Below are 13,071 nucleotides of genomic sequence, written 5' to 3'. Positions count from 1 at the left end.
ATAAAGCCTACATACGTAACGGTTTTGTCTACCCCCTTATTCCGTCATTCTGTTTTACAGAGAAGCCAAAATGCTCCCATACACGAGAATCAAATCACCACAAAGTTCTTTCGCTCCTCCGCCCCGCCATGACTTTTCACCGTCAAATGACAACGTTCGCGTAAAACCGTAATGGAAAAGTAAACTGCAATTAATCTTCGGTTCACATGCGTGTCAAACCGTGGAGGGGGGTCCGTACGGACCAACTGCGGTCCGTTACACCACTAGCAGTCATGTATAAGATATTATTTAAAAAGTTTTATTCCCAAGCACCTTCATTGTGAATATGTATGCCAGTTATTTTCATTTACATAGTGTAATATTACGGCTTTGGATTCCCATGCCCTTTTAAGTCCAAAATAATATGAATAGTGTATATATATATATATATATATATATATATATATATATACACTGGTAAATCGGCCCACCCATTAATCAGTTGGGCTCTACTTTGATATGCATTTCATTATATGCTGAGTTTACCAAGACGCGTCTTACAAAATCACTGTAATAATTGCTTTATTTAAGATCATAACAATATATTTAGAAATGGATCCTAACATTGAAAAAATATGGGTACAATCCAAAGTCCCGAAATGAATAAATAATAAATAAAGTTGGAAGAGCAAACATTTCTCCACATAGGTAAGGTCTCAATCAGCTCACACATGGCAGGATGTCTGACTGTGTGACTGATAACTCTTTCTGGTGAGCCACCTGTCTGTTAACCAAAAAAAGAATACAAATAGTGAGGAGACCTTGAAGAAAATAATCTAAATCAAGCCTAATTGCATAAAGTGTTGCATCAGACAATCATCTATGAATATGAAATCTAAAGCCATTGACGCAAGTACATGAGGATATTGATAGTGCACAGCAAACAGTAACAATGAGCCATCAGAGAATCTCTTATTGATTTGCTTTGTTGTAGATTAGAAAAGCTGTCTAATGTACTCCAGCTGTGTTGTAATGCATGCATCGCAGTGATATGCATGTCGATTTTCTCATCTATTATTAAAAAAAAAATCCATTACAGTCACATACTGGTGTGAAAACTAGTAATATTTGTCTGTAAATGCTGTACATCATGGTTGTATGTCGTGGTGATAACTGCAGTGACTGAATATAAAAGGGTTAACTTCACAGAGACGGTTTGCCTTTTGTTTTGGGCCAACTGTTTCTCCTACAGAGAAGCCACAGAGGGGATGGATAGCATGTGACATGTGAGCAGGACCTTTCGCTCACTTTTCAACCTGTAGAGTGACAGCAGGGGTAGAGAGCAAGCTTTAATTCCATGTGACGGACGATCATGCTGGCAGGGACCTTCAAGACAGTAAAGACTCACCTGAGTAAAGGGTGAGAAAGGTAGTGGGCGGAAAACATCAGATTGACACCCTCCCTGGAAGCTATTTGCTTGATTGCACCAGACCATCCCTGTGCATCATACAAGTCAAAACAAATATGTTTTGAGTGTGCTTAACACTCATCAGTTCCTTTGAGTCAGGCAACGTAACCTCAGACTGTAAGCCATTAATGCTTGCTTTGTGCTTCTGCAAGGAGAAGCAATCTGCATAAAAGTATTTATACAGTGCAAAAGAAGGGAGGAATTAGGGGATTGGGGTTTTAGGGAAGTCTCTCATCTGGAGCGGTTGTTACAGATTATTATTTAATTTTTTTAAATGCAACAAAGACGAGGTTATGGAAGAGACTGGAGCAGAATCTGTTATTTAGGTGTACGTTAATACATGGTCTTTCTCCCTTCTCAAAAAGCAAACGCATAGAAGTAAGAAAGACCGTGATGGCAAGACATAAGCAGATAACATGGCAAGAGAATGAGATGAGCGTGTAGCTCTACCTCCTTTGATCAACGCTTGAGGAGCATTAGGCTACCGTTGCTGTCTGTGCGAGGAAGCTGGGAATCCTTCAACAGGCGGACAGAGAACCAGGAGCATGTGTCCTTAAAACCTGGGATTGTTAACATCAGTAAAAAGCCATGACTACACAATCGAGAATAGAGGTTAAAAAAAAGAAACTAAAGACAAGCGGGTAATGGGTAAGCAAAAAAGTAGATCAGTTAGAAGGAAATGAGATAAAGTAAGGTGACGAGAGAGTTAAAGTCTAGGTACTCACTAAAAATGTTAAAAAAAGAGGGGAAAGTAAGATGTCCTTTAAGAGGGCTGTTGGTGGTATCCTCATATTTATCAGTGACTGAATTTGTCCTTTTACTGGAAAACTACATTTGATTCAGTTCTTCTAAAGCGTAATCTAGTAATAGAAGTAGTTCATGCAAAGATGCATTCGAACCCTATGTGCTGTTGTAAGGTTTTCTTAGTGAGATCAATTACCTTATTGCTTTTTAAAGGGTAAATATTAATTCAGTGTATACAGTGCAATATGTTATTGTATTACCTAGTAGTGGATGTTTTATCAGCAATTTCCTCTATTTAAGCAATTTTTAGTTGTCTCCCTCTTTATCATTATTAGGCCTATGTATATTGTCCGATTGGTAGGTTACTCTTTACTGTGCACTGACTAACCCCCTTTGAATAAGTACACTATAATCAAGTCTGTTTTTACTTATTATTTTTTTAATGAATTTCACTGAAAATTCTAACAATACCCTTAAGTATGCATTTATCTTCAGTAGACTGGACTACTGTAACGCTGTGTTTACAGGTCTCTGTAAAAAGTCAATCAGAACGCTGCAGCTGGAGTCCTCACTAAGACCAAGAAAGTGGATCACATCACTCCAGTTCTGAGGTCTTTACACTGGCTTCCTGTCCAACAAACAATTGACTTTAAAATCCTGCTGTTGGTTCATAAAGCACTGAATGGTTTAGGGCCAAAATACATCTCTGATCTGCTGCTACCTCATGAACCATCCTGACCCCTTAGGTGGTCTGGCACCGGTCTACTTTCTGTTCCCAGAGTCACAACTAAACATGGAGAAGCAGCGTTCAGTTGTTCTGCTCCACATATCTGGAACAAAGTCCCAGAAAGCTGCAGGTCTGCTGAGACCCTCAGCTCCTTTACATCAAGATTGAAGACTGTTCTGTTTGCTGCTGCCTTTAATTCAACAACATTCAAGGATATTAATCAATCTCCTGCATTTCACTACTGTATTTTATTTCTTACACTGCTTTTTAGTGTTTTAATGACCGTTTTTAATGTTTCAATGAATGTTCTTAATTGTTTTTAAATCTCCTTTTTCTTGCCTTGTGTTTTTATGCTTTTAATGGTTTTATGTGAAGCACTTTGAATTACCTTGTTGTTGAAATGTGCTATACAAATAAACTTGCCTTGAGTAAAATATCTCCGTATTCTTCCGATCTGTGCCTCTTACCGACAAACACAAATGGAAAAGTGAGGGAATCGCTTGGGTAACTGGAGGAAGGGAGGGAAAGAGCCATAATGATAGAACGATGACAGCTACTTTACAAACACCAAGTCCCAACAGCACACAGCAGCAGCAGAGCTGGAACACACAACAGCTTTGATAAACACCAACAAAATCACAGTGATCAGATCCAATGGAGACTTGAAGCATGGAGGGCGTCATTAGACTTTCTCAGGGTAGTTGGCTGTGGAAGGCAAAAGAGACATGGCTTGTCTGTCTCAACCAGACGAATTGCTGATAAGGTTATCTATGGAACGGGGTACAGCCCCCTCATTAGCACTCTATGTATTCATGAATACAGGACAAGATAATTGAGAGTACAATTGTGAGGCAGTGAGCCCCCCCCCAACTGTCCCAACTCTTTCCACCTCCTCCCTCTGTGGTTGCCAGTGGGGAGATAGCACAATTATCAACGTGATGAACGACTCTCTGTGGTGTCCTCTGCTCTTTGCCCCAGCACCGTTCTATCACAGTCCTACCCCAACTATTACTGTCAAAATCCAAGGTTCCGCCATATTCAAATCCCATTTGGGGACATTTTAAGTACTATGTATAGCATACCCTACTAACATCCATGAGGCATCAACATCAGTATAATTTAGACCATTCCGTGCCATCAGGGTAGATTTGATGGAAAATCTGCTGGAACACTTTCTTTTCCAAAAGAATGTGATGTTACAACAGACACAGAAAGAAGTGCTGTTCTTTCAGTCCAAAAGCAGCTAAAGCTCTCAGGACTGCGAACAATGCCAGAGGATGGAATGAGAAACGGCTGAAAGGAAAATAACTACCAATATTTCATCATCTTCTGTGAAGGTGAACGCGTATTTCTTACAGGGAACAACAGGGTTCATGGGAAAATATGAATGTGCAAGACAAACTATGGAACTAAAATGAAGGCTGGATAGTGTGCCAATGATTGGCCTATTTACAGGAAGTATATTCACAGTTGAAAGGGCTTCACAGTTTACATTGGCTACATGCGGCCCTTTTGAAACATATTTCAAATAACGGCCCCCTTTTCTATATTATGTGAAATGTAACTGCGTAAGATAAAGGTTCAAATATATTCATGTGACATTCATTATGCTATGTTGTCATATCAATAGAGAATTGTAGTACATGTTCAAGTTCATGGGTATGACGGTCTTGTCTCACAGCTTGAGACACGCAAAGGTAGTTATTCTCAACATCACATTTGAGCTTACTGTTTTATATCTGAATGTAATTTTATGTTAATAAAAACATTCAAGCTTCAAATAAAAATGCATATAAAATGCCAAGTTCAAGTGTTGTGGTGTTGAGCCTGTATCGTTCATGAATTACATCCCAGATTACTCTTGCCTGTGAGGGTAAATAGCATCTGTTCATGGCAGACCTCGAAGGTGGGGGCTCGGGGGGGCTTCCCAACCTGCAGGGTCCAGCCTGTTAACTGCAGGGCTCCCCAGGGACCCAGGTTTCTGCTTTAGTACAACATATACCATAAAAAGTGATGATGAAAAGTGAATTGGAGAGTAGTGAGCAATAATGAGCTAAGCAGCTGTTTCTGAACACTGCTCTATATGGTGCTGCCAAGTGGAAAAGAGCTGCTGCATCAACCTGTCCTCCTCACAAAGGGTGAAATAGTGTTTAAACCACTGCCAGAGAACAGGCAGCACATGTGGACGGATAACATCACGTTTTCTGTGACATTGACAAAAATCATTTGTTGTCACAAGCTGGAAAAAAAGAACTCATTTCACACCTACACTATGGAACTGATCCGCTGAAGAAAGATTACTTTTCAAATGTAAACCAGAGCTGATTAACTCCCAGTAGTAAAGATGCACTGATCGATTGCCAACTGTCTCGTTTTCAGCTGACACATTTACAAAGATGTGTCACATGATTTTTTACATTGGAACACAAACGGTAATGTCACACCCCCCCCCCCCCCCCCACACACACACACACACACACACACACACACATACATACACACACACACGTCATCATGGAGGTTCGTCAGCATGAGCCAAGATGACATAAAGTCCAAAATGAATAAATACATTATTTGAAGGAGAAGTGATTACAGCAATAGAAAAACATAATTAAAACTACTATTGCCAAGATTAGTTTTTTTAATTTAAAACAATTATTTTCTAATAATTTCAATGGTGGGATTTTTGCAAATAACCACAATATTAACATGATAAGATTTAGAATTGTTGATGCTTTATACTTCAGAGACATTTAAATGATCTTTGGGACAGTGGTGAAAAAAAGCCTTGTATACCAGCTGCTATGACAAAACAAAACAAACAATATGGATCATCAATCATCAGCTTTCCGTATCGGTGGCAAAATAAAGTGATAGCGGCATCTCTTAAAGTTTTATTTGCCTTTTCTTTTGTGCTGATACGATCTGTGACTCAAAACCATGACAACATCTGAACCGTACGTTTTATGAGCCGTTGCACTCCTGATTTTATACAGTTTTAATCTGTAGTCCAGTTTCGCCCAAGAACAAAGTGTAGAGTGTAGCATTAGGCTAACATCTTCATATTACTCTTTAGCCTAATGAAGTTGTGTTTAATAAAGTGACATTTAACATTTTAAAGAGCTTCGGTCTGTCAAGTCAGCTGTATATGGTAATTAAAGGGTCATTAAAAAAACAGCATGACAAATAGCCTTAAAGTCAGGTGCAAAACCAGCCTCATGGCAACTGAAAGACCGTCCATAGTTTGTTGAGTAAATGAATACATTAATATCACAGCAGTCATTTTCACAAATTCATTTAACCTCCAATTACCCTGACTTGAGAGCTCATAACTGCATTTCCCCACATTGCCGTTTGGGGTTCAACAGAGAACAAAGCCAGGGTCAGCATCAATTATAAAAAAACAATGGCCCACAGAGGCCCCCAGTGGCTTTAATTACAACCTCTAATGGAAAAAGGCCTGCCCACAACTACTTCAAAATACAAGCCAATAGGGACAGAATCTAGGATGATAGCAGGGGAGGTGCACCTCTACACATACACCCATCACATGTATCCAGGCACTTTAAGGCAGCATGTTTGCTTCTCTGTGAGCCTATCCAATATTTGAGAGTCGAAATCTGAATTTTGTCTGCAATAGTGTTTTAAAAAAACCATCAGCCTGACTGTGTGGTGTTCACCTTCAACCTGCATACTTTCTGAACAACCTCCCACTTGACCTGAGCAATATTAACATAAATGAGGCGAAAGGAAAAAAGCTAAAACCGGTTGGTACCAGACATGGATGGAGGGTGCCAACAGCTGAGTGAGATCAATTGTATTCAAATGAAGGCAACAGTAGATACAGACTCTACGTGGAAGCAGTGGGATAAGTAACATGGAGGGTTGGAGGGTGATGAGATGGCACATCCTCCTTATATTACAGAGGGTGTCATCCAATGTTCAGATTTGACTGATTCCCCTTTGGGCTGACATTCACCATATCCAAGGTTTTCAAAAGTCTGGAAGACAATATTTTTGTAGTAAATTAGACCATTGTGGGACATAGTTTCAATCTCAATCATTTGTCCTAGAGTGCAAGTGTAGATGTCGAGTGTGCATCTTGTGAGAACATGTATGTCACACGTGGTTAACATCACATGGTTAAAGTTTTCTTTACCCTCACTGCTCAAGTCACACTTGAAAGAAACTTCTTTGTGTCAAAATGCATTCTCTCTTGGTAAGCTCTAATGTGCACATCAAAGCAGGCTGCTTCCAAAGCCTTGTATGTGTGAGCATACAGCAGCTATCAGGAAAGAGAACCAATTTCTCTTATCACTATCTCTCCCACCGCCTTGTCCTACTTACCTAAACAATGTTGGCGTTGTTCTTAATGTATGTTATATTTCCTCATTTGTGGTCATTAATAACTTTATTCCCCCTATTCCTTTATTGTTGAACAGCATAGCAAACATCAGTCAATGACATACATCTCAAGAAATACATGTTTTTAACAGTGGTTTTAAGGGGTTTTGAATTTTAATTTTGGGTTTGAGGGATGACTTTAGCATCCAACAACCTGTCAATATACTTGGGGATCACAGTCTGCCAGATGCTAATTAGAGTAAATCTCATGCCAAGCCAATTCTGGTTATCAGCCTTTAATGCCGTTCTGATTTATATATATAAGTGCAATATATTACACTTGTTCAAAAAAGTGTCCATTTAATTTTTTACATTGAAATTATGCTTCCTGTGCTGACACTGAACCCCTAACCGCTCCCCGGGTGCTTTTCAGCAGCCCACTGCTCCCAATAATAAGCTAGGGATGGGTTAAATGCATCATTTATATGGGTTAAAGGCATCTACTATAATAATATGTCATTCATTTCATTTCATTCTCTAGAACAGGAAATTACACAGCATTATTCTCAAACTACTCTACATATTAACAGTCAACCTTGTTTCTCTCTTAAAAGCCCTTCTGTCGTCTGTCAGACTGGTACCTTTCACTTGTGCTGCAATTTTGTGTAATTAAATGTTGTCCATGAAACAGATCTGTTTTATTTGTTTATTTCCTGTAAAAGCCCATTAGCTGCCATTTGAGTGAGTCTCATCCCAGTGCTTCTTTAACACCCACATGTGAACAAGCTGTTTTGGCATCTTTTTACATAAACAGTTTTTCCTGCTAATGAGCTGCTGCTCTGAGTAGCAGGCATACATGATGCATGACTTGATGGATCCATTTCAGAAATATATTGCATCAAAGTATCAACTTACTGATACTTCATTCCGAAATTCAACTATTATTGCTACATCCATGTTAAATAACAAATAGTTCAAAGTTTCAAACATAATGTTGACATTCAAATTCTAAATCAACGACGGCGTTGCAGATTTCTTTTAATTCAATTGTATGTGTATTTATTCAGTTTAAACAGCATTTCTGCAGATTGCAGATAAATTGTGCACTCTTCCTCTCTGAAGTCAGCAGGCCTTTTAAAAATAAGCTTTCCTTTGACATGGCCTCTTCTCCACAGAGCTAACACAGCGAGACATTGATTTGTTAGTTCAGCCATCTTGAGAGTCTTAAAATCAACTAAGAGAGAGAGAGACCTTTACATTCCCATGCTAGATAAAAGGAATAAATACACGGCTGCAATGGCAGTCAGCCATAATGACCCAATTAACGGCACTCAATCTAAAGAACATCTCGGAGAATAAATGAACACTGAACAAATGAATATCTTTATGCTCGACCCCTCCATTTCTCACCGTTGCTGGACCATTGCTCTCTCCCCGATTCCCTCCCGGTTTCTCTGCTCCTTACCTCTATCTCAATTCTCTCCCTCTATCTTACTCTCCCTCTCCATTTCAAAAGGACAAATGTTTCCTGCAGTCACTGTAGCACAGCATTGGAATTCTGCTCTCAATTTAGCCAACAGACAGGCAGCAGTATCTGCTTCCAGCTACCACACAGCAGTCGCACACAGAGAGAGAGCGTGAGCAAGAGAGAGAGAGAGGAAAGAATTAAAGGAACTGAGAAAAATGAGATAGATAGCAAGAAAGAGAAGCAGACAGACCTATATACACAAAAAATGAAGGCTTTTGTTTTTCATTGGCTGCTTCAGAGAGCAAAAGACAAAACAGTACAGCTTCTGGAGCTGGTAAAGACTTTCTACATCAAAACAACTTCAGGGCTTTGATCAAAATCATGGTCGCATGCTGATTTTTTTTTTTAATTATCACTTATTTATTACTTTATCAAAAGCAATACTCAAACAGAAAATGTAACAAACTATTCTGTTTGGGTTGATATCGTTTTTCAGCATTGTCAAAGCTTATCTCTGGGGGCCACAAAAATGTAGTACTTTAAACAACTGGCACATAACTGCCATCTACCTTTTGAAGATCCAGTAATTACAAGTCATTTCATCACACAGGAAGTAGGAGCTAGAGAGTCTACTGCTTGTTATGGATTATGCAAAACAATATTACTGGTTCATACTGTATAACGGCAAAAACTGGAGATAATGTTGGATCAACCCCACCCCCGATACAAATTATCAAGACAGAGCAAGCTGCATAGAGAATGAGAGAATTCAGGAGCAAGTTGTGGAGACGACAACAGTTTGAAAGAGAGGAGGGAGATAAGTGCAAGGGGAGGAGAAAGTGCTGACAGCGGGTAAAGGTGAAAGAGAGATAAGTGGAGTAGGGGAGTGAACTCTGGAGAGAGAGTGGGGAGGGAGGTGAGGAGAGATGGAAAGCCCAGATAGCCTTGAGAAGAGAAGGTTTGAGGTGAGTGAAGGAAAGGCTGTGGGACGAAGAGAGACGGATGAACATAAAGCAGAAGGGGGAAACCAACGTGTCAGGGAAGGAGGGAGCCAGAAGTGTAAAACAGAACAGAGTTTGACATGAGCTGACAGCACAGGAGCACATCCCAGGAGCACAGGAAGGGAAGAGCCGGGTGTACACCCGGCACAATAGGTTTAGGAAGAAAGAAAGAAAGAAGAGAAGAAAGCCAGTTGAAAAGCAGACCTAGAGTGTGTGATTTAGCATTTGAAATATTCTGTTTAGATATTCAGCACCTTTGATGTTAAGAATTGTTTTAGAAAAAATACCAAGCATATTCAAAGTAGCACCAGTGCCATGTCTAAACTTCTTGTACGAGTCACATAATCCCTAAGAAAGTGTTTTTGTTGTTTTTATCTTTCAAGCAATGACATGTTTTTCAAAAATTCTGATAATAGAAGACTGAAAATAGCAATAAGCCTTCCTTTTCAGAGAGCACCTCCTTCCTCTTAGGCCTCACTGCGTCTACACCTCAACTGTTAAACCCTTCTAGAGCACAGAGATCTTACTGTCTCACACCAAAGAAACAAGACACTAGTCACTCCACTGCAAAAGACTTAGAAAAGGTCAAGAAGGGACTATTTGTGTATAATGTACACACATCAGAACAGTACGACTCACTGTACAATGCAGAACCTCTCATACCACTCACCCCTTAGAGACTGAATATTAACAAAGGGACCACAAAAGCCCAAAGATGAGGGCCTAATCTCAAACACGTCGTGACATATCAGATAACGCTACCTCCAGCAGATTTATTCTAGCTTTACCGTGCCAAGAGTACTGCACAGGAACAATGCAATGAAACCAGGTTAGAGCAGGTACAGTATGATGGTTCCTTACCTTCCTTGCAGTACTTCCCCTTGAAGCGGGTGTGGGTGCAGTCGCAGTGAACTTCTCCATACTGAATAGAGCAAAACCCTCCATTGAAGCACGGGTTCTGTTTGGTGCACAGGTACTCCAGGTCGCTCTGAATGCCTTGGCTATTTAACAAAGTGGGAGGCATCTCCCCCACCTTCAGATTGGAGATCAAGCCCAGGAAAGGTGGCTCGTACTTCACCGTGCTAGAAGTCAGAGCTGATAGGCGCACATCAGGCGGGATCCCGCCCACAAACAGGTCACTGACCACTGCCATCTCCTTCCTCTTAGACTTGACCTCAGCCACTTTTGTCTCACCATCCACCATCAGGAGGGTCTCACGGAAGTTGCGGGTGAGCAAGACCATGTGCCAGCGGTCATCATTCACCCGTGTCTCCATGTGCAACGTGGCCGGCTCGGCACAGTGGATGGCAAAGCGCAGCTGGAGGCGCCCGCCAGCGATCAGAAGCTCCAAGAAGTCACAGTTGCCTCCATCGTCCAGGTAGAGTACCAAAGCTTTGCTGATGTTGGTCTTGAGACTGAAGCTCAGCTCGCCCACTGATCCGGCCTCCCAGCGTCCGTAGCGTGCCCACTGGCCAGGCGCCCCACCGAATTCCAGCATCTTCACTGTAGTGAGCAGGCTGAAGAGGGCCAGAGGCCACAGGGGCCAACACAGGAATCTTAACCCCCTAGTCATGCTCCCAAGTTTTCCCTTCTCTACTTGATGCCGTATCGGTCAAATGAACCCCAGAGGAATGGCCTACTTTCACTGCGGATTTAAATTGTAAACAAGTATTATCTATCACTTAACTGGGATATCAAGCTCACTGGGTAAAGTAACCCTCACAGAGACCCTGCTCTAATTTTCCTGACGAATCAGCAGCTTTTTCCTGTTCTCTCTGAAGCTCTAATGTGTGTCCTTATCCTGACTCTCTCCTCCGTCTCTCCATCAGTTGGTGCCTCTGGGACTTGGAGGAAAGGAATGAGGAATAGCAGGAGAGTAAAAGAGGGGAGGATATGATTATTTCAACACTGCCGTTTCTTCAAAAGCCCCTTGGTCTATCCTGGACCCAAAATAGAATCTTCGTCTTTAGAATCCAGATCTCAGTACAATTTCCAGGAAATTTGAGCTGCCGCCAAAAGCTTGGGGGAAGAGTTATCAGATTGTGATCTTTCTTTAAGGGAAGGGAAGAGAATGAGCGAGAGACTGAGGGAGGCAAAGAGTAGACAGAATCAGAGTCTGCTGTTGTCTGCTGGAGCATACGATGCTTTCATGGTCTCAGCGTAAACCCATTCTTTTCTTGTAACTTGAGGTCGACAAAGCTCTATGCCGGAATGGGCCCCATCATTATGATGGCAGGTCGGGATCTGGAAGAAACACACACATAAAAAAGAACACATGTAAATTATATACAAACATGTTCCAGTGCATTTGATCTCAACTAGACAAAAATAAAAAAAATACATCATATAATAATGTGACCCATGCCAAGTCGAGTTAATCAGCAGTTATTCGTTTTGACATGCTATTTAATCTCTTATCTTTCATTTTCTTCGCCGGTAGTTTGCTTTCGCCTGCAGTTTTAGACAGCATGTACTTTGTATAAAAATCCCTTAGCTCTTTTCATTTGAAAGCTGACACTTCCAAAAAAAAAAAAAAAAGCAATAAATAAGCTTTCTGAGTTTTGCATGGCTCCATACTTCCCAGAGGGGCGTGAGAAATATGAATGACGTATTTCCTCTGCTCCCTCTAAGTCATGCTGATAGATATGTCAAGTAATGTACTGAACCTTAACATAATGGTTCCATATGCAGTGAAGATGGCGGTCATCCAGACACACTTTCTGGCCAATCAGCAATAGAGTATACTGATAAATCACAGCCTTCCACTGTGGCGCACACACAATATGAACATGCATATGCAAACATACATCATTAAATCAAATGCGATTCAGAGTGGAGTGCTGCAGAGTCAATAGCTGCCTGAACAGCCAGTCTTGACCCTGGGGCTGGGCCTAATCCGAGCCATTATTTCTTGAGTGAGATCTAATTTCCACCACAAACAGTCTACAATTAAAGCTAGGCTCACCCCTGCTCATGCTCCCTCGTGCTATCCTGCCTGGCTTCAAAGTGACAACGCGAGCATACAAGGAGGGAAAGAGAAAGAAAGAAAGAGCGCGAGTGCGAGAGAGAGAGAGAGACTGCTTTATCACAGGGTCTAAGATTACATCAATGTCTGGATAATCTTTCACCTTTTTGTACAGTCATAATGTACCAAAGATAAACTTTGAAGTTATGAAGTTATGAGTAACAAATAGTCCACAATTAAAGCTAGGCTCACCCCTGCTCATGCTCCCTCGTGCTATCCTGCCTGGCTTCAAAGTGACAACACGAGCATACAAGGAGGGAAAGAGAAAGAAAGAAAAAGAGAGAGAGAGAGAGAGAGAGAGAGAGAGAGAGAGAG

The 13,071-nt window shown here is 41.0% G+C and overlaps 1 protein-coding gene across 5 annotated transcripts in view; it reads right to left on the bottom strand.

Moving 5' to 3' along the window:
• nrxn2b (neurexin 2b) overlaps positions 1–11,304 on the bottom strand; it is a gene marked incomplete at both ends in the record, with an annotated part of 555,263 nt that extends 543,959 nt beyond the window's left edge. For 2 of the 5 annotated variants that reach the window (XM_079184310.1, XM_079184311.1), the window contains one exon: positions 10,575–11,220. In XM_079184310.1, coding sequence (XP_079040436.1) covers positions 10,575–11,007 — 433 coding nt within the window. Of the gene's footprint in view, positions 1–10,538 lie in introns of all 5 variants that reach the window. The other 3 variants (XM_079184308.1, XM_079184309.1, XM_079184312.1) reach the window with 3 other exon arrangements.
• Positions 11,305–13,071: the final 1,767 nt, after the last annotated feature.

This window comes from Pholis gunnellus (genome assembly GCF_910591455.1).
Source record: "Pholis gunnellus genome assembly, chromosome: 23".
NCBI lineage: Eukaryota > Metazoa > Chordata > Actinopteri > Perciformes > Pholidae > Pholis > Pholis gunnellus.
The sequence above is the reverse complement of the archived record's forward strand: the minus strand, read 5'-3'. Positions and strand labels throughout refer to the sequence as shown.